Source organism: Lepus europaeus, chromosome 20, assembly GCF_033115175.1.
Source record: "Lepus europaeus isolate LE1 chromosome 20, mLepTim1.pri, whole genome shotgun sequence".
Taxonomy (NCBI): Eukaryota; Metazoa; Chordata; class Mammalia; order Lagomorpha; family Leporidae; genus Lepus; species Lepus europaeus.
The window spans coordinates 24,520,486-24,545,031 of NC_084846.1; the positions used below are offsets into that span (position 1 = coordinate 24,520,486).

Sequence of the window (24,546 nt, forward strand, 5' to 3'; positions counted from 1 at the left end):
CAAAGCTCAGATGAATATTTATCAGCTAGGAATTGTGTTTATCTGCTAGTGAGATTGAAAAATATTAGAGTAAAATGTCTTCTGCCATCAGATGGAGTTCTGAGAGTTAGCCCTGGACAGCTGCAGTGAGTTTATGCACTATTAGCCTTGGTTTCCACGAGACAAGTTCCCTCTGCTCTGAAATAATGTTCAAGCTCTATATATCACATCCACATTCCAGGCAGAAGAAAGCAAGCCAGGCAAAAGGCAAAACCCTGCCTTTTTGAGAAACTTCAGATGAGCAGATTTGCAGGAAGCTCGGTAGGAAACAGAGCTGCCGGGACTTGAACCAGCACTCCTGTATGGGATACCGGCAACACAAGCGGCAGCCTAACCAGCTGCACCACAACACCAGTCCCCAAGCCACCAAATTTAAAGTGGACTTTGCTACTTACTCTAAAAATGTCCAGTTGAAATATGTATTTGTGACATAAAACTTATTTTAGGAACAGAAGTTTGGCAACAGCAGTCCTTCTTTTAAGTATATCTGTGTCTTGGTCTATTTCAACTGCAAAATTGTGTTCTATGTATTCTAAATATTAAATTAGACATACATACACATGTATACATGAAGTCTAAGGATGAACCTAGGAGGAAAAGAGATGGGAGTAGCTGTGCTGATTCCCAGCAACCTTGTTTTCTTTCTTTTTTTTAAAGATTTATTTATTTGTGTGTTTTTGTAAGGAATTAGCTTTGTACGGGTATCCACGTTTGTTTGTTTGTTTGTTTTCATTTATTAAACTTTTATTTAATGCATATAAATTTCCAAAGTACAGCTTATGGGTTACAATGGCTTCCCCCCTCCCATAACTTCCCTCCCACCCGCAACCCTCCCCTTTCCCGCTCCCTCTCCCCTTCCATTCACATCAAGATTCATTTTCAATTCTCTTAATTCATGTAATCAATGCGGTTAGGAAAGAGATGCTGCCTGAGAATTAAAAAGTGCTTCTCACTGATCATTTTTCCGTGGAGTCCCAGGAAAAGGTAGAATGATTGATTCTGAATATCAAAGACTACAATCAGTATCCATTTTATGTGTTCCTTTACAGACAGTTGTGGGCATTCTTTAAATTTTGTGGAAATTTTGTTGTATAGACTTATGGCAGAAAAAAAGACATGATTTTTTTTTTTTTGACAGGCAGAGTGGGTAGTGAGAGAGAGAGAGACAGAGAGAAAGGTCTTCCTTTGCCGTTGGTTCACCCTCCAATGGCCGCTGCGGCCGGCGCATCTCGCTGATCCGAAGGCAGGAGCCAGGTGCTTCTCCTGGTCTCCCATGCGGGTGCAGGGCCCAAGCACTTGGGCCATCCTCCACTGCACTCCCGGGCCATAGCAGAGAGCTGGCCTGGAAGAGGGGCAACCGGGATAGAATCCGGTGCCCCAATCGGGACTAGAACCCGGTGTGCCGGCGCCTCAAGGTGGAGGATTAGCCTGTTAAGCCACGGCGCCGGTCAAGACATGATTCTTAAAACTTTCACTACATATGATATTTAATGTATAGAAAGATCCCAAACTAAATATGGAACTTTTGTTGTGTTTTTTGGACTTTTTTAATGGGGGAGTGCATTTTACTCTTTCTCACTTTTATCCATTAAATGTACTCAAAATAACATGAATAAAGAGTATCATCTAAAACAACCATTCAAGGGTGTCACACACAGTTTCCTGACTTTTGTAGGCTCTATCCTGTTGATGATGGATGTTTATTATACTTTATGACAGGCCGTCATACAGGTCAATTCACAAGTGTCATAAACATTTGATTCTGGGAAATCATTCAGAAATTATTCAGCTTAACTCAATGTCTACATTGCAAACTGTGAATAAAATGAAATTGTCCTAAGAGATTTTCAGTAATCCAATTCATAGTCATGCCCAACTTGTATTTGTAATAGATTAAATATGTGTATTTAACTTAGTCGGCTTTTAAGAATTATTTTGAAGCTACCAAAATAAACATATTAATGTTTTACTTAATAGGTATTTTATGTACTAGCAATATTTTTAAAACTTTGTCTTTATAACCCAAGGCAGATTCATATTAAAGATAGTAAATTACATATACTGTACATTTAAAGACACATCAACATCTCACTTTTAATGAGCCTAGAATTAAAGATATTCACACAGAGATGTATATATTTGCGTGTGTATATACACATGAGTAACTAATAATAATAATAGTAATAATAATAATAACAACAACAATATTTTGACAGTTCCTTTACTGAATGCCTGCTATGCCCTGAGCACTATATGCAGCCTGGTTGACTTCAGTTCATCCTCATCTCAAGTTTCTAACATGGGTGCAGTGAGCCAGTGTTGCAGCGTGGGTGTGGAGATTTACAGAGTTTAAGGAAGTAGCCTGCAGGCACAGGGCCGGGACATAGCAGTGCTATGAAAGTTCAGAAGCTCCTTACCAGCAAGCTTTAGCAATGCTACTACAGTATACGTGTTACCTCCAGTTGTAACATCATGTATTTTATGTATCAAATTAGACAAGTGGTAACGCTATGTATTCTATGTATTCATGAGAAAAAGGAAGACCCCAGCCCCTGCTTTCCTGATCAAGGTGCAGTCATTTAGAACACGTGCACTTATTAACAATCTGCTGCTACATCCTTGACTGATTTCCGCCAAAGCAGCACATTTTTTTAATGACCTGGGTTTCAGTCAACACCAAGGACTGAAGTCGTGGGCATAAAGGAAAGATCTGAGGACCCGTGGTTTGCAATATTATCATTCCGTTTCCCTGGGCTTAAAAATTTCCATTAGGACCAATAAAAAGTTATCCAAAAGTGTGATGCTAGAATGTAATGGATACAGTGCTGAGTGTAACGTCCCTGGACAAGCGGCTTAAGAAGCAGCAGCCGCAATCCCATAACCGTAGAGTAGGAAGAGGAACCACTCAGATGCACAAGCTAATAAAGTGTGGAGGCAGTGCCAGGAGCTGCTGGAAACCACAGCTGGGGCTGTAGCCTCAGGGATTCGCAGCAAAGGAATGGAGCGACCCAGAGACAAATGACAAACTGCCAGGTCTGCAAACAGCACTCCTGTATGGACTGTGTGTGCATGTGTGTGTGTGAGAGGGAGAGAGAGAATTGCTAGCACATGCTGATGCATAGCTCTCCAAATAGTTTGATCATTCAGGGAAAAGAATTGTTATAAAGTGATGTGACATTTGCACGTTAGGTACTTCACTTACTTGCATATTTTTAAAACTAAAAAGACGACCCTGAAAATCCTGCATGTCCAAGTGGATCTGGCAGGTCTTCTGCGCAGCGTCACGGTGACACTCTCCAGAAATAATGTCTGACACTGTTCCCATGGCATTCAGTTGATGGCCTCCCTCCAGTTCTGCAGAACTACAAGGCCTACCTCCTCCAGGTCCATTTATGGGATCTTTCCCCTGTAGTTACGCACACTCTCAGAAATGTCAGCTTTGGAACCTTCGGAAGTGTGGACAGGACCGAAGTCTCTGTCCCCTTGGCCATCATCCTTAGGTGTCTGGAGTTTGAGAGAAAAATGTTGGCCCTAGAAGGTTTTTACGTGCAAGAGTCAGAATCCAAAGCGAAAAAAGGTTTGGTTGTGAATTCATCAATGACTGCCCTGTGCTTGACTCTGGGTTAACGTGGTAAGAATCTGACAAGCACTGAAAACAACCGTGACAGCCTCCCTCCCGTGAGACTGCCGGCACAGCTGCCAACACGAAGTTCTACCTGCTGAGCGAAAGTCTTGCTCAAGTCTGAACTGAAATAGACTTAATCCCATGTTCTGCTTGGCTCAAGGCTGAGTCCGTGAAAGTCAGGTTAGGTGCATTCTTGCCGCTGGAACAAAACCCCCGACACTGAGCAATTTCTAAGCAACAGAAACCGTAAGAGTTCTAGAGATCTGGGAAGTCCAAGATCAGGATACTGGTGTTCTGTGTCTGCTGAAGGGTTTCTTGCTGGGTTCCAGTGTGGCAGAAGAACTGAGAGGAAGAAAGGGCTCAGTACTGTGCATGCCTCTTTTATAAGGGTCTTAATTCTCTCCATGAGAGAGAAGCCATTATCACGTTACCACCTCGTCAGACTGCCACCTCTTAATACTGTTGCATTGGACACGAAGTTTCAGTACGTGAATTGAGGGAAACACATCCACACCACAGTGGTTTGCAAATGTGCTTGATTTTTTTTTTTTTTAAGATTCATTTAGTTATTTGAAAGGTGGAGATACAGAGAGAGGGAGGGAGAAACAGAAAGGTCTTCCATCTACTGCTGCATTCCCCCAATGGCCAGGGCTGAGCCAGGCAAAGCCAGGAGTCTAGAATTCCATCCATGTTTCTTATGTGGGTGCAAGGGCCCAAGCACATAGGCCATCCTCCGCTGACTTCCCAGGCGCATTAGCAGGGAGCTGGATCGGAAATGGAGCAGCCGGGACCCAAATTGGCACTCAGATGGGGTGCTGACACCACAGTGGCTTAACCTGCTGTGCTTGATTTCTAAGCTTAACTTGGTTTCCTGTCTGGAAATAAAACTGAAAAGATCACTCCCTCTTCAGAAAATTTCAGAAATCAGCAGGTTTGACAGGTTGCTGGCTAAGAAAGATGGACTGTTTGTAGGCAATGGAATCTTTATATTTGAGTGGCCACAGTGTTAATGATGGGAGCCCAGAAAATCAGAGTTATTTCTAGGTTTGGAGATTCTAGGTCATGTTTTGAAAGATGAGCAAAGAGGTTTGGAATAACATACATAAAAAGTTGATAAAAGAAAAGGGACACAAACAGGGAATAGTAGCTTAACCCAAACCATTCCTGGAAAACACAGGGAAGAGTGCTCACTAGTGCTCCAGTCCTCTGTCTGCCCACTGCCAACACCCATCCTTTGCTACCTTCATGTCAGAATTTTTTTTTTTATATTAGTTTCCAGAATGTTGGGTAATGCTGAGAGGAAGAGAGGCAAAGAGAGGGAGAAGAGACCCAGAAAAAAAGAGAGAGAAGGAAAAGGAAGCCAATTGGCATGGGAGTTTTGTGCTCTCTATTCCTTTATTTAATTTTTTTAAAGATTATTTATTTATTTATTTATTTGAGAGGTAGAGTTACAGACAGTGAGAGGCAGAGACAGAGAGAAAGGTCTTGCCTCTGTTGGCTCACTCCCCAGATGGCCGCAATGGCTGGAGCTGCACCAATCCAAAGCCAGGAGCAAGGTGCTTCTCCTGGTCTCCCACGTGGGTGCAGGGGCCCAAGGACTTGGGCCATCTTCTGCTGCTTTCCCAGGCCATAGCAGAGAACTGGATTGGAAGAGGAGAAGCCAGGACTAGAACCGGTACCCACATTGGATGCCGGTGTCACAGGCAGAAGATTAACCTACTATGCCATAGAGCTGGCCCATGGTCTCTGTCCCTTTAAACAGCCATGTCAAGGTCAATGCTGTGGCTCAGTGGGTTAAGCCACTGCTTGCAATACCACTGGCTGGAATGCTGACTGTTCCACTTCTGAACCAGCTCTCTCTTAATGTACCTGGGAAAGCAGTGGAAGATGGCCCATGTACTTGGGCCTCTGTGCCCAAGTGGGAGGCCAGGGTGGAATTCCAGGCTTCTGGCTTGGGCCTGGCCCATACCTGGCTATTGTAGCCATTTGGAGAGTGAAGCAGAGGGAAGAAAGCTCCTTCCCTCTCTGTCTCTCCCTCTCTTTCTGTTGCTTTGCTTTTCTGACAAATACATATTTAATAAATAAATAAAACTACCATGTCCCTGTGTGGCTGTGAATATACACACTTTTCTTTCATCAGTATTACATTTTTTTTTATTTTACAGGCAGAGTTAGACAGTGAGAGAGAGAGAGAGAGAGAGAGAGAGAGAAAGGTCCTCCTTCCGTTAGTTCACCCCTCAAATGACCACCACGGCCAGCACGCTGAGGCTGGTGCACTGCGCCGATCCGAAGCCAGGAGTCAGGTGCTTCCTCCTAGTCTCCCATGCAGGTGCAGGGCCCAAGCACTTGGGCCATCCTCTACTGCCTTCCCAGGCCACAGCAGAGAGCTGGACTGGAAGAGGAGCAACCAGGACAGAATCTGGCGCCCCAACCGGGACTAGAACCCAGAGTTACATTTTTGAAAGAGAGGGACACAGATTAAAAGAAGCAGACGATGGCAAAGGACATGGCAGATCACTGCCTCTAAGTAGCCATCTTCAAACTTCTTGCACCCCTGTCTGTTATCTAAGATGGTGAGAGCCTCCCTCCCATAGCAACCTGGTGAACTCTCTTATGCTTGGCACACTGTGTCTGTTGTCAGCTTATCTCGTTTTCTCCTCACCTGGCCTGTGAGCTGCTCATGGCCAGGATGTTGACCTCATTGGCTGTGAGTCCATGAGTGAGATGCACAGAATCCCCCTGTGAAGTTCAGTGCCCGTGATGTGTGTGATCCACCTCAAACTCATGATAAGATGACATCTGAATCATTCTGCATCGTAGCTTATTTGTTTGTCTATAATAATAAGTCTTGTTTTAACTGTTTGAGTTGTTAGTGGAGAGAGGAAAACAATAAATCAATTCCAGGAACAACGAGGTAGTTGAAATATCTTAGCCAAGGACAGGAATCTATGGAATAGGGCATTGGTCATAATGTTAGTGATCCAGCCCAAAGTCTGTGTGGCTTAGCAGGTTAAGCTGCCACCTGCAGTGCTGGCATTCCATATGGACCCTTGTTCGAGTCCCAGCTGCTCCACTTCTGATGCAGCTCCCTGCTGATGCACCTGGTAAAGTAGTGGAAGATGGCCCAAGTACTTGGGCCCCTGCACCGACGTGGGAGACCTGTATGGAGCTCCTGGCTTCAGCCCAGCCCAGCCCCAGCCATTGTGGGCATTTGGGGAGTGAACCAGCTGATGACAGATCTCTGCCCGTCTCCTTTTCTCACTGTCTCTCTTTTTCTCTCTGTAATTCTGTATTTCAAATAAAATATTTTTTTTTAAAAAGTGACCCAGCTTGAGAAATTAAATTGAGCTAACCAAAATAACTTTCAGTTTAGCCACTTTAGTTCTAAAATACTGAATCCACCACTCTATCTGGTTCTGATATTCTTCATGCCAAAACAATCACTGTTAACACCATCAGAATTCCCAACTTAAATACTTTGTGTGTCCACCAAGGTTATTTCTCGGGAAATTTCCTGACCATGACTCAACATGGTTTTATATATTAAAATTTACGTCTGTACATGCTAAATTTATAGGAAACCTTTACAACCCAAAAACCAACTGCTTGGTTCAGAGATTATGAAATTCAGCAAAATGTCAACACACTTAAAAATTTGGAGTCCACTACTATTGCAGCAAAACTCAAGCCAGACCCTAAGATGTGACTAAAACCGCATTTTTAAACACCTTCCTTTTCCTCAACATTTAAATAATAACTCTCAAGGTATATATTAATTGCAGTGAGCAGTTTAACTCTTCCTAGAGAGGTTGCACATTTTTAAAAGATTTGTTTATTTATTTGAAAGGCAGAAAGAGAGGAGAGGAAGGGGGAGAGAAAGAGAAAAAGAGTTCCATTCACTGGTTCATTCCCCACTGGCCATAACAACCAGCCCAGACCGGTTCAGGCTCAAGTCAGTAGCCTAAAGCTCCATCTAGGTCTCCCACGTAATGGCAGAGACCCACGAAATTGGGGCATTCTCATCTGCCTTTCCAGGCACATTAGCAGGGAGCTGTATGAGAAGCAGAGCAGCCAGGATTCACAGATGAGAAGCCAACATTGCAGACGTCAGCTTAACTCACTGCATCACAACACCGACCCCAAGAAATGACACGTTTCTGATGGCATATATTTAAAATGAAAGGTTGCCTGATTGAAGTCTTCAAAGTCCATTTCTATATAAAACTACAGAGCCTTCCTAAAATGAGTGTGAACCCTAACACCTCCTTTTCTCCTCTATTACAGAAAACAGTAGATGCGCATCCTCCCATGCTGTGTCGTGTTCCGAGTGCCTTGCGCTGGGTCCAGAATGTGGATGGTGTGTTCACGAGGTGCGCCTTTTCGGTCTTTCATCTTTTCCTTTCTTCACAGTTGATTTTGCTCACCAGATCGATTTCATTGCCTAAGATTCTGTGCCTTGAAGGTGCATCAGGAAAAAGAAAGATACTGCTTAACATCAGGAAAGTTTTACTTGGTTTTATCTGGCTGGATATAAAATAAGTAACATTTTTATTAGGAAAATTATGGTAATTTTGAAATGAACTGCAAACCATTTTATATTTTCCATCTGTTCTATAGAGAGAATTGGCAAACACAGATAGTGACTCTTGGTAGTTCAGTAAGCTTTGGCGTGACATTCCTGCTGCAGCTTGAAGCATAAAGTTATAAATCCCACTTGGATCATTCACTTGTATTTGCTTATTAAAGCAAAGCCAGATAATTTATTGGGCTATTCCGTTTATTTTATTTAAAACACTTGAAGATAAGTGATGTACTCGATTTCATAACATCATGAATCAATTTGTCGGTTACTTATGGAAAATGTGATGTTCTGCTTTTGACATGAGACCCTGTACGTGAGATAATTTATACATTTAAATTAGTTGGAATGGAGAATAGTCCAGAAAATGTTTATTTGTTCAAAATTAGCGCTTTCCTATTCTACCGAGAGAAACAATCTCCAATAACAAAATGCTTAGTAAAACAGTTATTGTGCATTGTTGAGTTTTTTCTTTAGTCAGAAATGCAAACATTGCAATGAAGAAGCCATCTGCTAATTTGGGGTTTCTTAAGTCATGAGATTTCCTAAGTAATTTTACAGTTACTTATATAGTTCCTGGGCCTTTTGCTTGACGCATGTCTGGCTGGTGTTTCCTCCGGGTTAGCTCAACAGGTGCACCTACCACCATCTTTCCATCCCCTCAGGTTACTGTTTGTCGCGAAGCCTCCCCCAGGAGGCAAGGAAAACTGAAAGTAGAAAAGGATGATGGACATGCCTTTCTTCTGTGAAACAAGTCAGATAGAAGAAAGGGAAAAGTTTACAGATAGCAGTCATGCCTGAAAGTCAGCATCTCTTACTGACAGCCTCAGGTTGCCCAGAGCTCCACCAGTGAGAAAAGCAGATACCATTCATAAATTAGGACATGTTTGAGTGGAACTCATGGAGCCAGGTAATGTCAGGGTGGACAACTGCAGAATCCTGGGGCCAGTCCCCTCACTTCCTATGAAGCAGATGATCTGTTTGAGTCTCTGCCTTTCTCTGAGTCTCCATTTCCTTGAATTTGGAGTTTGCCTCTAGGATTTTCTCTGTTAAGAATGCTTCCTGGCTTGATATTTCCTGACCCCCAAACCATATCCATTTTAAAGTTTAGCTGCATCCCTAAGGAAGATCCTTAGAGCCTTGAAATTGGTGCCAACCTGACATGAGCTGTGGAGTGCATCAGTGAGGGTCGTTTGGGAGAACTTTCAAAATACAGTGCAGAAGCCCAGTTGTCAGCCAAGTACAAATGCCAGCCAGAGAGGGCCGGGTTCTGGAAATATCTCCTCTCCAGCTCACACAGCACAGAAAGAGTGGAGAGTCACAGCTCTGGGAAAAGCAATCATGCCACATAAGGGGAGGGGGAGATTCTGAGTATTCATAGGAATAGGCACTCAGATGAAAGGGAGGAAGATGAGGGGCAAATGGGCAGTAGCCAGAGGAAGGAGGCAGACCTGCAGCCATGGATGGCCCAGGCTTTTAGAGGGGATCTTAGCAAAAACTTCCAGTCATTCACTTGAATACGTATGCCCCAAAGTATCTCTCTACGTAGTGCAATGCAATTGACTTTATGCATTGAAAGGCAGGCTCTGTAGAGATGCTGAGTTGGATTCAAACCCCAGTTGCCCAGTGTCTAACTGTACAGACCTGGACATCTGATAGATCTACTCTGAATCTCAATTTTCTCCACCTCTAAGATGGAAATGCCAGTTGGACCTCACTCACAACACTGCACCAATGAAATGAAGCAATACCCAGGACAAGGTGGACACAGAGGCATTGCGGAAGAAATGGCACTGATGAGTAGAACAGACCTGAATTGGGCGGGGTGGGAGGTGGGGTCTGGAGGCATTCCTGCAACTTAGGAAACCCAGGGGATTGCCTGATGGAGAGCATAGCCTCAGGGGAAGTGGTTGGGTTAGAATTCAGCCACTGACACTTTGATGAGCACAAGGAGCTGTCCACTCCCTGCTGGCTGGCCTGACAGCATCAAGAGGAAGAATGGATTGGTGAATTTGTAGACCCAGATGCAAATGATGTCTCTGATTTCTCAAGCAGCAAGAATGGACAGAGAGGGAAGGAGGAGGCAGTTGGTTTGCTTCTGATTTGAAAGTAACTGAGAGATAGGAAGGAAAGGATCTTATCCATATGACCTAATGCTACACCTTAGGTTCCTTTTTAACAGCTATGAAAGACAAGTTCTGAAGAATCCTTTTGTTCTCTTGACTCATGTGACTTGGCTGATAGAAAGTATCATGGCATAGCCAAAGTTGAGAGGGCAGGTTTGGGGCACAGTTACACTGGCATGTGATACAGAGGGCATTCACTGTCCCAAGGAAGTAAAAGCCTTTCATTTCTGTGCGGGTTGCCTTGTTTGGAAATCAGAAAGGTTCAGGAGCAGGCACTGTGATGCAGTGGGCTAACGCCCTGACCTGAAGTGCTGGCATCCCATATGGGCACCAATTCTAGTCCCAGGTGCTCTCTGCTATGGCCTGGGAAAGCAGCAGAAGATGGCCCAAGTGCTTGGGCCCCTGCACCCGAATAGGAGATGCGGAAGAAGTTCCTGGCTCTTGGCTTCGGATCAGCATAGCTCCGGCCATTGCGGCCATCTAGGGAGTGAACCAGCGGATGGAAGACCTCTCTCTCTCTGCCTCTCCTCTCTCTCTCTCTCTCTGTGTAACTCTGACTTTCAAATAAATAAAATAAATCTTTAAAAAAAAAAAAAAGGTTCAGACATGAGGAGGAGGAAAAAAAAACTTCCCTTCTTTACACCCCTCAAATATTGTATTAAATGAATGAAAAGATCGATTGGCACAGAGCCAGCCAGTGTCATGTCCACCTGGGTTTTTTCACCCTTGAGTAGTTTTTAGGGGCAAAAGATTGACATGTGATTTTGCTTGTGCTGTACTAGAAGAAAAAGTAAAACATACGGATTAGAAGAAATGAAAATGACACAAAATGCCAAAAATTAAAAGGATGTGCTTTCAAATTGCTTTTCTTTTACATGAAGTGGAAAGTAGGCCACAATGGGCAGGACAGCGTTCCATTCTCCTCTTCGATGCCATGGTCTTTTTTTTTTTTTTCCATTTCAAACCTAATTGGCAAATTGGCGCTGTTTTGCTAACTTCATTTTTATAGCGGTGTAAAAACAGCCACGCTGATTGAGCATATTTTGCTGACTTCGGCAGAACTATTTGACATTTAAAGGTCAGGTTTCACAGTTTGATGTATAGTTACCATGATTTACACAAATCTCTCCTCCATTCTGTATACACAATTAACAGACTACATGGCTGAAAAGAAAAACAAAAAACAAAAACCAGTTAGAGCTATTTGTTCTTTATTTCCTTTCCGTGATGTGCCCTCATGGGGGTTTTAGATGAGTAACATGCATGTGGCATTTGTCGGAGGCAGGTTTTGTGAGTCATGGGTGAGCAACCGTGTGCCAAGCTTCATGTCCTCTCTATGGCTCTCATGCAGGAGTGGACTCTTGGGAGGAAAGTGATACACATGCTAGAAGCTTCCTTGCCACCTTTCTCCAAGGAACTCCCAGCTGTTTAAAAACTAAGTCTCACTGGGGCCAGCACTGTGGTGCAGTGGGCTAATGCCCTAACCTGAAGCGCCAACATCCCATATGGGCACAGGTTCAAGACCTGACTGCTTCACTTCCGATCCAGCTCTGGGAAAGCAGAGAAGATGGTCCAAGTCCTTGGGCCCTTACACCCACGTAGGAGACTCAGAAGAAGCTCCTGACTTTGGATCGGCACAGCTCTGGCCTTTTCGGCCATCTGGAGAGTGAACCAGCGGATAGAAGACCTCTCTCTCTGTCTATGTCTCTCTTTCTCTCTCTCTGCCTCTCCTCTCTCTGTGTAACTCTGACTTTCGAATAAATAAATAAATCTTTAAAAATAAAAAAACTAAGTCTCACATGCAGTACCTCCAAATTTTGTCAGTAGGTAGGATAAGACAAGAAATTAAGACTTCGATTATTTCAAACTTCAGTCGGAAATCTTGATGTGCGGTCAACTGGAGAACAAAGTTAATCTTTCTGTTTCCATGAAGTCGTTTGCCAGATAACACCTGTAAATCCTGACTGGAAAGAAGGAGCTATTCCCTCTTGGCTTTACATGTATTTGTGACACATTTTAACTCGGTATAAAAAGTCCCATGATGAACATTCTGTCTTGACAGACCACAGGATGTCTCCATTGCACTCTTCATCTGTTTCATTGTTTTACAATTCTTAAAAAATGTAAAAGTGTTTTTTGGCATTCAAATGATACAGAAACAGCCCATGAGCTCCATTTATCTCAGTGACTCTAGTTGACTCTGTTGGGAAGGAAATTAAAGTCTTTGTGTGGATGTTTTTATGTCACTTACCACCATCCCATCTCAGTACTCACCAGTGCCAGGGATGTCCCTGGTTATAGCGAGTGACTTCATAGTCAACATTTACCTCTGCTTCAACTTGATAACCCCCTTTATCTATAACCCTATGACGTTCTGTGCTTCCCCTAAGTTTAATTCCCATGAAGAGTGCATTTACTTATTACATTCACCTGTGGTTTGTCGACTTGGCTGTTAGAGACTCTACCTTCCTTCAATCTGTATGCTGAGAACCTAACAAATCTTTGTTTCTGAGTAAGGATTCATTCAACATCCTGTGATGGAATAATTAATAGATTGGAAACCCAGTTCTCTGACTCATCTGAACTAAAGGAGGAAAGTTGAATATCAAATCAAAATAGCCACTGCTGGGAAGATCACTGAGCAGATATCCAGCTCATGTGAAGCTAATATCCCAAGTAAACCAGGCCAACATTGTGCAGTGTATATATATATATATATATATATATATACACACAATGTTATATATTTATGTATATCTATATAGTATACATATACATATATTATACAAATCTAACGTTATACATAATAAAACATGCTTCTATACCGTTATTATATTTACCACTCTTAGAAAAGAAATCTGAATGGTTATATAAAAAATAAAAATTTCAGGTTTTTTTCTGAATCATGATGAAGTAAATTTTAAGTTTGTTCCATTAATTCCAAGTGTATTGGATGACTTTTTAAAAATACATTTATTTATTTGAGTGTCAGAGTTATAGAGAGAGGGGGAGACACAGAGAGAGGGAGAGAATATTCCATCCGCTGGTTCACTCCCTGCATGGAAGCAACAGTCAGAGCTGGACCAGGGGAAAGCCAGGAGCCAGGAACTTCATCCAGGTCTCCCGTGTGGGTGACAGGAGTTCAAGCACTTGGGCCTTCATCTGCTGATTTTTTCAGGCTATTAGCGTGGAGATGGTTCAGAAGTGGAGCAACGGGGACATGAACTGGTGACCATATGCGATGCTGGTGTCACAGGTGGCAGCTTTACATACCATGTCACAATGCTGGCCCCTGGATGACTTTTAGATAGCTATCAAATGTCTAATTCTGAACGTTAGTTAATTGTTTCAGATTCAGTTGCAAATCATGAGACACTGAACTGCAATCTTTTTCTTAACCCCATCATGAGCATCATCCTTGGATTACTGAATTATTTATAGACTGTTGCATATATAACAAGTTGGGTGATTCTTGATGCAAGTCTTTTATGAATTTTCAGTACCTAATTAGGCAGGTCATGTCTAAGGATTTGCTTTCATATTCCAAGCATAACAGTATTTAATAGACATACCAGAGGCTCACATTTGGAACCACTGAGTAGTCTATTTCAGTTAAATTTTCTCTTGGATCAGTCTTTCCAACATAAAATATCTACAAAGAATTAAGTTGGTATAATTTTACTGTGATCAGTTAACAATGTTTGAAGTGCTTAGTTTAAATCTCTTTTTAATAATTCATTTTCTTCTTTATAAATAAGATTCAGACATTAAAATTTTATTTCAGGCACATTTCCCAGTACTCTTGCTGGAAACATGCAACTACTTTGAATAGTTGCATAATTTATTCTCTGTTGGAAGATGCTTCTTTGCAATATTTGCTATGTGGTTTTCATTGGTTATAGCTGAGATGATGTGCACCAAAAGCGTCAGTGATTTTCCTTCTTTCAAACAGGATTTCATCTCAGGTGGACGAAGGGGTGAGCGCTGTGATATTGTTTCCAATTTAATAAGCAAAGGCTGCCCGGTGGATTCGATAGAATACCCCTCTGTACATGTGACAATTCCAAGTGAAAATGAAGTTAATACCCAGGTGACACCAGGAGAAGTGTCGATTCAGCTGCGACCAGGTTTGATGATTTTTCAAATAAAACTATGATGAGTTTTGATTGAAAATTATAGTTCATTTGAATTTGCTGGTGTCTAATATGGGCTAACAGTCAAGAAACCAGAATTGTAGTCTCTTGTGCCTGTGGCTAGCTGCGTGACCTGAGACACCCTGTGACCATGACCACACGATGTAATAACAATGTGCTTTGATCACATAATCTGCTCACACCATGACATGGTCATGTTCCTGCTCACCACCAGCTCACAGACAAAGGCAACATGTTTCATTCCACTTTTCCATTTTTCCTCCAGTGCCCAGCAGAGTGCTGTCAATAGTAAATACTCCATAAATATTTACTGGATTGATTGATTAATTAGCTAGCAGGAGATGGGAATTAAGCTTTGTAATGAACTTGTAGACACAAAACTGGACTCCGTGACTGTTGTAATTACAGTGGACAGCTGTGTCATGCCCCTTCCTCCTGTGCTTCTGCCACACTTCCTCTTCCACCACAGTGTATTCTATAGTTTGATACAAGCCATAGGGCCACAGAAAGCACTTTTCCTCCAGTGCTAGAGAATCCCAGTGTATGATTACATAGAGAAAGGTAAGTCAGGATACACAGGCACTCAATTAGGTGGATTTGGTGTACAGCGGTATGCAATTGCCTTCAAGTCTTCATAATTTCATTCTGGGTGGTCCTGCCCTGTCATTTTTTTTTTAATAACCACTCTTGACACAACCCCCTCCCCACTCCATAGTTGAGCTAGTTCTTCCAGACTATTTGATCACCAGAAAAACAAAATCTACTTCTTTCTTGGCCCTTGATATATTTCCAGCTGCCAATTAAAACTGTGTTCTTCACCATATAAAATAATACTGCTGCCCAGTATGTGCATACATGAGCAACAGCAAGAAAATGAGATAGAAAATGAAAGTGCTTAGGTTGGCAAGATTGTGGATCTCGTCACCTTTTATTGCAAAAAACAATTTACAATGGCTAATGAGTTCCTTTTTAGAAAAACAGAGGAAAGCAAATATTTTATGTTTTTGTTCACCTAATTCTAATTCAGTGTGTTCCCTAGACTCTGCCCTTAAATATGGCTGTAATAGCTCATGCATCTCTCTTGCACATACACACTGTGTTATCATTGTCCAAACACCTTTACTGATTTCGTTCTCTCTTCCTGTTATTCTAATAAGTTCATTGCTCTAGATTTTCTGATCAGTGTGAGCTTTCTTGGAGCTTCTCCTGAGGCTAACTGTAACATCCCCAGTTTCTGAAGCGAGCATTTGGCAAAGCAGTTAAGCTGCCCCTTGGGACCCCCTGCCTCCCATCTCACAGTGCCTGGGTTTCAATCCCAGCCTCCACTTTCTATTCCAGCCTCCTATCACACCCAAGGAGGCAACCACGATGCTCAGGTACTTGAGTCCTTCGCACTCATGTGGGAAACCTAGATTGAGTTCCTGACTCCCAGCTTCAGCGTGGTCCAACACTTTCTGTTATGGGAATTTGAGGAGTGAACCAGTAGATCGTAGATCTCTGTCTTTCTTTTTCAGTCCCCCTTTCTTTTTTTAATATAGAAAACTATTATTTAATAAATATAATTTCAAAAGTACAACTTTTGGTCTAGAGCGGTTCTTCCCCCCATGACCATCCTCCCACTCATAAACCATCCAATCTCCTACTCCCTCTTCCATCCCATTCTCCAATAAGATTCATTTTTAATTATCTTTCTATACAGTAGATCAACTCTATACTAAGTGAAGATTTCAACAGTTTACACCCACACAGACACACAAAGTATAAAGTACAATTTGAAGACTAGTTTTACTGTTAATTCTCATAGTACAACACATTAAGGACAGAGGTCCTACATGGGGACCAAGTGCACAGTGACTCCTGTTGTTGATTTAACACTCTTATTTTTGAAGGCCGTAATCACCCAAGGCTCTTGTCATGAGCTGCCAAGGCTATGGAAGCCTCTTGAGTTCACAAACTCCAACCTAATTTAGACAAGGCCATAGTCAAAGTGGAAGTTCTCCCTCCCTTCAGAGAAAGGTACCTCCTCCTTTGATGGCCCCTTCTTTCCACTGGGATCTCACTCGGAGCGATTTTTCATTTAGGTCATTTTTTGCCACAGTGTCTTGGCTTTCCATGCCTGAAATACTCTTATGAATCTCTCTATCTTTCAAATAAGTAATGATAAAAATAAATAATGCATAGAACCCAAGTTTCTTACACATTTCCATATCCCCAGCAATGCTGTCATCTGGTGCCTTCCCATTGTTCACAAGACTCTTTAGGGTCTTAGTTTAGCCTGTTGCTCCTTTGAGGCTGATTAACACTGAACTGTTGCTAATATATCACTCAGTTACATTTCAGTTTCCTGACTCCGATGAGTCTATAGATATTCTTCAGTTCACACTTGAATGTGAGAGCAAGATACTACCAATACATCTTTTACAAATTGTTGTTCAATATTCTGGAATCCTATCTATCCATTCTCCACCCACTCTTCATTTTCCTTCAATGGGTTTTTTAAAAAGGAGAATTTGAAAACACACTCCTTACTATGTGTAGACAAAGTACAATACAGTGATCATAAACTTGCCACCTTAGTCTGTTTGGCTGCCACAAGAAAATGCCATCGATGGGGTGGCATAAACCACAGAAAAGATCTGTTTTCACAGTTCTAGAAGGACTAGAAGTCCAAGAGAATGGGATGGCCAAGATCAAGGTGCTAGGAGATTCAGGTCCTGTGAGGACTCTCTCTGTAGCCTCACATGGCAAAGGAAAAAGGGAGGGAGGGAGGGAGAGAAACACTTGCACAAATGCTTCAGTATCTGCTTTGAGAGCACTAAGCCCATCGTGGAGGCTGACCCTCGTGAACTCAAGTAAACTAATTATCCTTTAAAGGCCCCATCTCCAAATACAGTCACACTGGGGCTTAGGGCGTCAACACAGGAATCCTGGGGAGCAGCTTCAGGGCAGGTAATTCAGTCCATAGAGTTTGATATGTAAAATAACATTTTTAAAATTCACAGAATATTTTTAACAATTAATCATATTTTAGACAAACAAGAAACATCAATTCTAAAAAGTGAAAAGTGTTTTCATAGGCCAACATCTCTGAACATAATGCAATAAAATTTGAAAACAATCCAGAAAGATAAGGATCAAATAACAGTAAAATTAAGGAAAGCCTAAATAATTCTAGCTCCAAGAATAAAGCAAAACTATAGTCACAGACTAATAAGAAGAAGAACACACATCAAACTATATGGGATGTGACCAAAATTGTTCTCTCTCAGAAAAATTCAAGACACTAAATGCTTTTATCATTAAGAAAGAATGAATAATAATGAATTAAGCATCCAAAGAAAGCTATGAGAACAGCAAAAAGAAAATAGCCATATGAAAACCAAGAGAAGGGAGTTCAAACATTTAAACAAAAACAAGATTGAGGAAATGCAAAGTAGAAATAACAACAAAATAGACATATAAGTCTAGGAGTTGGTTCTCTGTAGAGTCCAATAAAATAAGTTACTGGCAAATCAAATTAAGGAGAACAAAAAACAACCTAATTGTATAACTAATCACAGAAACAAATACTGAAAAAGGAGACTTCAAGAGAATATTAACCAAAAACCTATGGTAAAATGTTTAAAACTTGGTAATACTGATAATTTTGTAGGGGAAATGCAAGTCTAAAATTGACTCTTGAAAGGGAAGAACCTGAAAAAACCCAAGAATATACAAGAAGTTTTAAAACCTATAAATGTTTATAATTATAAAAATTACAATCATTCTTTATTAAAATAAAGAGAACTCTCTAAAGACATCAAGCCTAAGCATTTTCAAGGGAAGGAGTGTTTCATGTTCACTCAAACTTTCCAGGAATATATTCTCCGTATACTTTATAGGGTACTTCAAAAATTCAGGCAGTTAAGATATCTGCATCCCAAATCAGAGTGCCTGGGCTTGACACCCAGCTCTGGCTCTTGTCTCCAGCTTCCTGCTAGTGCAGACCCTGGGGGGCAGTAGTAATGGCTCAAGTGGTGGAGTCCCTGCCACTCATTTGGGAGAACTTCCTTCCTTCCTCTCCCTTTCTCTCTCTCCCCCACCCCACCTCAAATAAGTACATTTAAGAAATAATTTAAAAGATGTTTATTTTGGAAATTTTTAACTCCAGGCATAGTTTTTCACAATAAACATTTCCATGAACCTTTTGGAGACCTCTCATACAAAATCGTACACAGCTTCTAGAGGTTTCCCAGTTCCTTCAAGGTAGTATAATTCTTGTATCAAGTCCTTAATAAAAATTTAGTAAATATAGTTAAGCTCTATGTAACATAGGTCAGTGTTGTAGCATAGCAGGCAAAGCCACCACCTGCAACTTGCTAGCATCCCTTACCAACCAGATCCCTACTAACAGCCTGAGAAAGCAGCAGCAGATGGCCCAAGTGCTTGGGCCCCTGCACCTGCTTGGGAGACCTGGCTGAAGCCGCTGGCTCCTGTGACCACCTGAAGAGTGGACCAGCAGATGAAAGATCCCTGTCTCTGGCTCTCACTTTCTGTAACTCTATCAAATAAAAATAAATAATACATTTTTAAAAGATTTATTTTTAATTTAAAGGCAGAGTTACACAGAAAGGCGGAGGCAGAGAGAGAAAGGTCTTCCATCTGCTGGTTCATTCCCCAGATGGCTGCAATGGCTGGAGCTGCGTAGATCTGAAGCCAGGAGCCAGGAGCTTCTTCCAGGTCTCCCACGTGGGTGCAGGGGCCCAAGCACTTGGGCCATCTTCTACTGCTTTCCTAGGCCATAGCAGAGAGCTGGATTGGAAGAGGAGCAGCCGGGACTCAAACCGGCGCCCATATGGGATGCCAGCATGGCAAGTGGCAGCTTTACCCACTAAGCCACAGCACTGGCCCTAAATACATTTTTAAAAGATGCAGGTGATAGTAACAATATGACCCAAAAAAATGGCCTTAATAAGAACAATCTAATCACAAATAAACATATACAAATTAGCATAGTTTGCTAATGTGGCTAAATCTTTCCAACATAGCTGAGATCTTTATTGGCAGAACTTTATTTTGTAGCAAATGTGTATTAAATTACATTGAAAATAGGCTCATCTGAAAAATGAATTTTGCTGCCAAAGACATACCGGCTGAGCACAATAGAGTCATGGAGGTTGATGAATGACGATGCATGAACCTAACATAGAAGCTTCAGCCATGAAGAAATAGTTCTTGCCTTTCACTGGTTAGAGTCTAGTAGCGATAAGAGCGTTAATGACAAAAATATATGTATTTACCAATACTCTGGTAAATATTCTACATAGATCTACTCCTTTAGTAGCCCTTAACCACTAAAAGAAGATGAGGATGCCCTTTCTGGAACCTCATAATTATATAGCAAGCACTGTGATGGTGGGACGATCTTGTTGTCATGGAAACACAGGGGCAGGGACCTCAGCCCACTGCTGGGAGGAGCAGATTACCGAGTGGTAATTATGGGAAGAGGTGGTTAGGCCACCGCAGGAACACAAGGCACGTAAGTGGACACAGGATGAGAAGAGGCGGTTAGGGCACCGCAGGAAGAGAGATCACGTAAGCAGGACACGGGAGTCTGTTTGCGGAGTGTATGTGGGGAATTCCCAGCCCTTTTGTCCTGCAGGAACTAATGATGTAAAGTCAGGGTGGTGGAGTCACTTTGATCTGCTCTGATTAATTGTCTGATAGATGGAGAGCGACTGACATACTAAGCAGGGAGTGACGTATGCGATTTTCAGTCTTAAAAAAGATGGACTCGGTGTAGATAATAATTGCAGGAAAAATGAGACCATTAGGGGAAGACAAATGAAGAGACTATAGAAATAATCCAGGCAAAAGCCAAGACGAGCTGGGTTGGATGGAAACATATCTGACATTCTAAAATGCCGCAGGAGGTCATTGGAGATTTTTAACTTGGTGAACATAAGTGAAGTATTTGACTACGTACTAAACTACTGATTCACAACTCTTAAATCCTTTAACATGTCAGCAGTAATGAGTTTGAGCTACAGCGTTAAAGTCAACCTAATTTTGCCTCGTGTTAGAAATTCTACATCTCAAAGGAAAAAGAAGAAACCAAAAAGGAAGTATTATGGTCAACCCCAAGTGATGGTCTATTACACTATTTTCCTTACGGTTGGCCTTAACTAGTCATCACATATGTTTAGTGGTTGGGATTCACTGTTTAATGCAGAAAAAGAAAAAACTAAGATTAGTGAAACAATGTGTACTGAGGGGGAAAAAAAAAGATAGCCCCACATCCAGGAGTCAGTATTTTAAAGATATCCATAAACTCACATCACCAAATAGATCCTTCATACTTACCTGTTCTCCAAAAATTAGAAAGCTGTTGAAAACAAGGAACCATTTGCAACAAGAAAACAGTTGAGTCATCACATTCCCTATTGTAGGAAATTACTTGGGTTCGGGGTGCAGGGGCGGAGGACCCTTAGTGTTTCAGTTACGATGCTACTTGGGGTGTTCACTTCTCATATAAGAGAACCTAGATTGCCAGTCCTGGCTCCACTTCCAGTTCCAGCTTCTTGCTAATGTTCACACCCTGGGAGGCAGCAGGTGATGGGGTGAGGGCTCAAGTACTTGGGTGCCTACCACCTATGTAGGAGACCTAGTTTGACTCCTGACACCTTTCTTCTGTTTGGCCCAGCCCCAGATGCTGGGGGCATTTGGAGAGTGAACTGGAAGATGGAAGATGTCACTGTCTGTCTCTCTGTTTCTCTGTGTCTCTTCCACCCAAATAGATAAACAAATTTTTAACAATTGTATAATAATAAAAATACTTAAGCTATGTTCTGATACTGACAAAGAAAGATACCAGTCACAAGAAATATAAAGTTATCTTCAACAGCCAAATCCCTTAATGTGACAAGAGCAGCTATCATTAACTTAATGTGAAATAAAAAAGACACATTAGCATTAAATTCAATTTAAATATTTAGCCTTATTAAACACTGACAATATTTGGAGAGTGCACTGCAGTCAAGTTTAGCTTTATTTATATTACATATTCAGTTGAATATAACTATTTAATACCATCAGATATTTAGAAAACTCCAAATAGTTTTAAAATAACAGAAATGTATGAACCTAGACCATGAAAAATTAACAAAGCTCTTAGAGAAAATGGGATTGCAAATCACATATTTCTGAGAGGATAATTGGGTGTGCAATGGAGTGTTATTCTAGAGACAACCGTTCTTCAAGGGAAGAAAGGTCAAGAGTGGAACATAATCACTTGGTTATAACCACTCAGTATGTGACGAACCTAAGGGCACTACCTCTCCAGGGCAGAGATCCATGGTCTGTCAGCAAAGTGTAGCTGTGGCCCCCAGGTAGTCACCTCCTCCTGCCAACTACAGTTCCTTTGGTGGTAACCTGGCACCAATGGCGGGGAGTGAAGATTGGCCCCAACTCCTTGCAACCAGCCCTAGCGCTTCATAATTAGATAGTTTTCAAAGTCCCTCTAAGCCCATGTTTCACACCCTGTTCTATTTCTCATCCCGAGTTATGCCTCTGCATCTTGTCCAATCTAGTTGATAAGTGGTAACACCAGGAGATTACATAAAAACTGGTTTCTGTGTACTGGTCAATCCACGCCAGTGTTGCAGAATCTAGGAGCAGGGTGCAGCTCTGCAGAGCTCCTTGGTCAGAGGAAATTTGTAACCTCATGGTGGTGACAGCACACGTATGAGACCTTACTTCTAGATATGTTTCTTTCCAATCCAGCATATTCAAAGCCTCTTTAATGTCATCTGCCTTTTCAGTCCTCCATTGGTAGCATTCTAGTATTGAGTGAGTCTGGGTTTTTCCATCAGACACAGTAGTATCTGCACTGCCAGAGAGAGGTATTTCTACCACCTTTTACTGTGGGATACAAATGCCTAAGAAACTTTCTTCTACGAGAAGCAATCATACATAATTATCCAATCCAAAGCCAATCTGGGAGTATATTTTCAGGAAGGTCTCAAATTTCATGGGCAAGACATGGTGATCCAACCTCAACCCCTTTTGTTTCCTTGTTAGCAAGTGGCATGAGATTTGGGCTCCACCTCTCTATGGCTGATTGCTTAAAACTGGGACCTCCCAAGAAGTTCAGGGGCCTTGCAGTGTAAGTGCTTGCAAGTGATTGCTTTTCTCTTCAGCAAGGACTGTGTATAAAGTCTTTCTCCTCTTTTAGTGAAAACTCGTCATACTGAGGCCCCTGCCCATACTGAGATCTTCATCTGACCCTAAGTACTTGTGCAAGACCAGCATCTATGTGATCCATAACCAAGCCACCGTGTCCTGCAACCCCCAGACTCTGATCATTTGGGCAGGATTGCACATAGCCTTCTTCCTTACTGGGGCCATTAAGAACCTAGTGTGCTTCCTAGACCCAGTAGCTGATGCCTGCTCAGGGCCCCTGTGTGGCTAGCATTTGTTTGGGCCCCCAAAGACTGTTTCTTTGCTAATGCTCCACAGACCCTGCCTTTTTGCTGAGGTCACCAACCCACACTTTGGCTGAGCCCCCTGCACAATAGGCCACGTATCTGGTACATCCAGCTATGCCTCAATGAAAACACACAGACATTCATCTTCAAACAGAGCTACCATAAACTGCCATGATTCACCAAGATAAAAATACCATGGGCCAGTGCCCGAGGCCTTTAGCAACACAACCAAGTCAACAGTTAAGAAAAAAAATAATAAAATTACACAATTTATAAAATTTTAAAGAATGCTGACCCACACGTTAAAGTTCAAGACCCTCCAGAGGAACCACACTCCAAAATTGTGCTCCATTTCCATGTCTCATTGATCTGTCCCATGTTCAGGTTTAAGTTTTCTGAATTTCATTATTTTTTAAAGATTTGTTTTATTTATTTGAAGGTCAGAGTGACACAGAGAGAGGGCCGGACAGAGAGAACAAGAGATCGTCCAGCTACTGGTTCACTCCCCAAAAGGCTATAAAAGACAGAGGTGGAGCCTGGAGCTCCATTCATGTCACCAGCATCAGCAGCAGGGTAAAAGTGTTGGGTCATCTTCTGCTGCTTTCCCAAGGACATTAACAGGAAGCTTAGATCACAAGCAGAGCAGCCGGGACTCAATTCAGTGCTCTAATATGGGATGCCCATGTCAAAATTATCAGCTTAACTTGCTTCACCCCAATGCCAGCCCCTGAATTTAATTTCTCAGAACAGGTCTTGTCACCAGAAGCCCGAAAGCTGTGCAGAACACTCATACATGCTCTCCTTTAGCCCAGCTCCCAGAATGAAGGGGTGAGAGAATGGGCTGAGCTGGGCTATGCATGCCCTGGTTCTTCTGCCAAACTCTTGGACCAAAAAGCTAGGAGTGTAACACTACAGGGAGTTCCTACACATAAAGGCAAATTAAGAATGAAAGAACAGGTCCCTTTCTCCTGTAACTAATACTACATTTTGGTAAAACCTTACTATTTTGAATAAGTTACTAATTCAAATGAAAAATGTTTGATGTGTGAAATAATTTAAGAGGATATTGCTACTTTCAAGTGCATTAAGACTGGAAATATGATTGGATAAATTAAGGTATTCCTTTAATCAGTAGATTAGCCTAGCAATTATGGATAGAAATTGGTGTCTACTTAGAAACTATTTTCCACTAAAAATATTTTCCATGGGAAAATAATGAGTGACTTACTCTATTGTTTAAAAAAAGTGAAATTCTCATATTGCTTGAATTTAAATAGATGACTTTTCACCGAATATTTTAAATTAAAAGCTCTTCTACTAACTTTGCTTGGGGATAATCCAGGTCCTTCTTTCAATAATAATGTGACACAAAACTGAAAAGAACAGTGTTACAGATGGCTGTCCTTGGGAGGCTGACTTCTCAATTTCTCCATGTAGTCCCCTCTTCACATTCCAGCTGTTTTGGCCAAGGCCAGTGCCTCTCTGCTATGGTTCTTCTCCAGTATACGTTTCTTGTACAACCACTAAGTGCTGGACAAGTGCAGCTCCCTGGATCCTC

The 24,546-nt window shown here is 41.9% G+C and overlaps 1 protein-coding gene across 1 annotated transcript in view; it reads left to right on the forward strand.

The window, feature by feature from the left end:
* Window positions 1-24,546, forward strand: part of ITGB8 (integrin subunit beta 8) — an 88,589-nt gene that overhangs the window by 28,428 nt on the left and 35,615 nt on the right. Inside the window, exons 2-3 of the mRNA XM_062178579.1 lie at window positions 7,949-8,034; window positions 14,322-14,496. Coding sequence (XP_062034563.1) covers window positions 7,949-8,034; window positions 14,322-14,496 — 261 coding nt within the window. The remainder of the gene's footprint in view (window positions 1-7,948; window positions 8,035-14,321; window positions 14,497-24,546) is intronic.